This window comes from Eurypyga helias, unplaced genomic scaffold, assembly GCF_000690775.1.
Source record: "Eurypyga helias isolate BGI_N326 unplaced genomic scaffold, ASM69077v1 scaffold37191, whole genome shotgun sequence".
In the NCBI taxonomy this organism is placed as follows: domain Eukaryota; kingdom Metazoa; phylum Chordata; class Aves; order Eurypygiformes; family Eurypygidae; genus Eurypyga; species Eurypyga helias.
Window position 1 is genome coordinate 1 of NW_010230806.1, and position 3,155 is coordinate 3,155.

Sequence of the window (3,155 nt, forward strand, 5' to 3'; positions counted from 1 at the left end):
CCCCAGAACCTGGTGTTGCCTCCCCAACCCACCGCAGGGAAAGGGCGGGGATTTCTCCCATGCCTCACCCAGCTCGTGGCTGTGAGCAGCAGCAAGTTCAAGAGCGGGAAAGGGGTCAAACACCCCAGCAAGGCCCCAGCCCAGCCCCTCGCAGGGGCGCTCCGGGTTCCTGCACGCTAACAGGCGCCGCGGGCAATTGCGGGCAGTGACCTGCTGCTGCCCACAGCGGTTGCCTCTTGCAGGGGAGACCCTCTTGCTCCCATACGGAGCCCCCAAAAGTGGCATCAAGCCACGGCCGTGTCCAATAAAGCCCACGTGCGGAAGTGCAACAGCAGGAAAATGTATTTGGCAAACAACCTCTTTTCACAAACAAACAGCAGCAACTTGGAAGACAAAGGCCCGTCCTCACCACCAGCCCTGGAGAGAGGGAGTCACAACGCCCTCGCTGCTGCCCGCCACCCCCCGGCAAAGGCACGGTCCTCACCCCTCCTGGCCCTGGCAGGAACCACCGTGCTGGCCCGTGCTCCGGGCTGGCCCCGGACAGACCTTCTCCTGCCGACGGTCGCCCTCATCTCATGGCGAAGGTGTAGACGTGGTAGATCTCGTCGGGGAAGTTCTCCTGGCGCTCCTCGGCCAGGAGGTGCAGCCCGGCTCGGCGGATGATCTTACGGACCACGTCCAGGTCCCGGCAGACGCTGCTGTCCACATCATCCATGATGACGCCCTCCTGAGCCATGTTGTCCTTGATGACCACGATGCCGTTGGGCCGCAGGCCGGCACGACACCGCTTCAGGAAGTCGGAGAGGTGGTTGTCGGTGAGGTGTCCTGGAGGGGCAGAGCAGGCGTTAGAGGGCACGGGATGACCGGGACAGGACGTGACGTGAGGGGAGGAGACCAGGAGGCTGTGGTTGGGATCCCTCCTGAGCCAGGCAGCCAAGTACTCGAGGTATTTGCAGGTGAAAAATTTAGCTGGGGGTGTCCAGCTTGTGTCCCACAGGCTCTATCCAACTCCGTCCAGCCCACACCTATGCGCTGGCCTCCGAGGGCCCGGGGGAAAAGACCCCATGGTACAGCACCCTCAGAGTCCCCACCCCAGCCCCCCACCCATGCTGTGATGCTCAACCTTCACGCATCACAGCTGCCCTCCCCAAAGCTCTCCCCGGAGCGTGGGGCACCTGCCCCCCAGGGGAAGCTGGACAGAGGACAGGCTGGTGAGACCCGGGAAGCAACGCGACCCTCACCGATGACCCACTGGATCCAGATGACATCGTAGGAGTTGGGCTCGGGGCTGAAGTCCTGGAGGCCACAGCAGAAGTAGTTGCGCACCCGCCTGCCCTCCTCTCCCAGGTAGCTCTTGGCCTTGGTGAGGAAGTCCTCTGTCACATCCACCATATCCACGGTCTTGAAGAGGGGCAGCAGCAGTCGCTTGGTGATCCGGCCGATGCCCGCTCCGCAGTCCAGAGCGCGGGTTGTCCCCGTCCGGTTGGGGCCATCCTGGAACAACAACCACCAGGGGCTGAATCCCACTGGGAGGTACCCAGAGAGGAAAAAAGGGGGCAGCCAAGCAGGATGGGGCTGGGGTATGGGGAACCCATTGCAGGGCAAAGCTCTCCCAGCACCCACGCAACAGAGGATCCCATGGAAAAACTTGGGGGGAAGATCCCAGCTTCATGCTGGGCTTTGGGAGCACAACAGTCCAGGCCACCTACCCGCAGAAACCTCTGCAAGAACTTCCTGGAGCTGTTGATGTCGATGCTGGAGATGTGGCCGTAGCCCCCCAACATGCCATCCACTGTGGCGGGGGCACCATCCTTCCAGTATTTCTCCGCCTTGGAGTAAAACTCAAACTCGTTCTCCACCACCTCGCTCGTCATACTGGCTGAGGGGCACACGCCCGCACAGGACTCGCTGCTCCTCCGAGACAGGGGAGAAAGCACCGGTCAGGTCTGGATGAACCACAAGTGCAAAGCCCCCCCAAACTGGGAAAGCAGGCACCAGCTCTGTGATTACCCCCACTTCCTATGTATCACCCCTTCCCCTCCCCAGTTTTAGGGTTTTTCAAAACCTAAAAACCTCCAGCTGTGAGCAAGAAGGAACAGAGACCTAAATTCTGGTATTTTCTGGAGACGAACAAGCCGAAAACCCCTTCCCAGGCAGGGATGCCTCAGCCAGACCCTCGCTCAGCAATAGACCACATTATATGTATGTAATTTTATTTTTAAGGCTGAAACACCTTTCTCACCTATTCTGCCACCCCCCTCCCTGTCCTGAGAGCATTAACATTTTGCAGATTACATGTTTATCTGTGGTGACAGCCCCATCAGTCACCTCCAATTACATCTGGAGTTCCTAAAAGTTATCCTAAGCACCTACCTGAGGATTGTAAATCTCAGGCGTGACCATAAGTTAGATATTTGCAATATAATAATGTCAAGGTATAATCAGCAATACAAGCTATAAATCCCCCCCCAGACATCTCATAATTCAAACCACTGTGGATTTGATTAACTGCGCTGGGGATTAGAAACTAGATTTAAGGTGGCCAAAGGGTAAATCCAAGGACTTCAAACACCTTTACAAATAAAGAAATATATAGTGTTCGTGGCTTGAATTTGCTGGCAAATATCCTATTAGACACAAAACCTTTTCTAAGGCAGCTTAGGCAGTTTCGGTGGCCCCGTGTGGTCTTGAACAGCCCAGGGACGGAGCGGAGGGACGCAGCATCTCACCTTACAGATCACCGGTTGAAATCCAGTTTGGCTCGGTGGGGCCGGGTGCCGGTTCCTGCTGCGATCTAGGGGAAGAAAAATCGGGGTTTTAGTCCCAAATCACCCCTTTAGTCCCACAAGCGTGAGCCACACCAACCACAGCCCCAGGGAGTTGGAGGTTAGAGCCGCCCCAACCCTGCAGGCACCCTCCCGGGGCAGGTGGGGGGCAGGCGCTGGTGCTGCCCCATAGCTCAGAGGTGTCAGAAGGCTGAGCCACAGTGGTAACCAGTACATGGAGGGTTTGGCCCCACTCTGGGCAGTTCTGTTGTCTGCACTCACGGGCTGGGACCCTGTTTGCCCTCCCAGCGGTGTCACCCCTTCCTTGGCCCTGGGTTTGGCTTGGTGACTCCCTGGTGATGTTTTTCAGGGTGTCACAGGCCACCAGCA

The 3,155-nt window shown here is 57.9% G+C and overlaps 1 protein-coding gene across 3 annotated transcripts; it reads right to left on the reverse strand.

The window, feature by feature from the left end:
* Positions 1–320: 320 nt before the first annotated feature.
* Positions 321–2,781, reverse strand: NTMT1 (N-terminal Xaa-Pro-Lys N-methyltransferase 1). Of its 3 annotated transcripts, none has more exons than XM_010160869.1 (4): positions 2,730–2,781; positions 1,710–1,911; positions 1,242–1,494; positions 321–825 (listed from the first exon to the last, which is right to left on the reverse strand). In XM_010160869.1, exons 2-4 carry the CDS (start codon positions 1,872–1,874, stop codon positions 569–571), a joined length of 675 nt encoding a protein of 224 aa, XP_010159171.1. In that variant the 5' UTR covers positions 1,875–1,911; positions 2,730–2,781; the 3' UTR covers positions 321–568. The 3 variants fall into 3 exon arrangements, with proteins under 3 accessions (XP_010159171.1, XP_010159169.1, XP_010159170.1); XM_010160867.1 differs by lacking the exon at positions 2,730–2,781 and adding an exon at positions 2,644–2,679 and having other exon boundaries at positions 1,710–1,908; XM_010160868.1 differs by lacking the exon at positions 2,730–2,781 and adding an exon at positions 2,644–2,679 and having other exon boundaries at positions 1,710–1,914.
* Between the last annotated feature and the right edge of the window lie 374 nt (positions 2,782–3,155).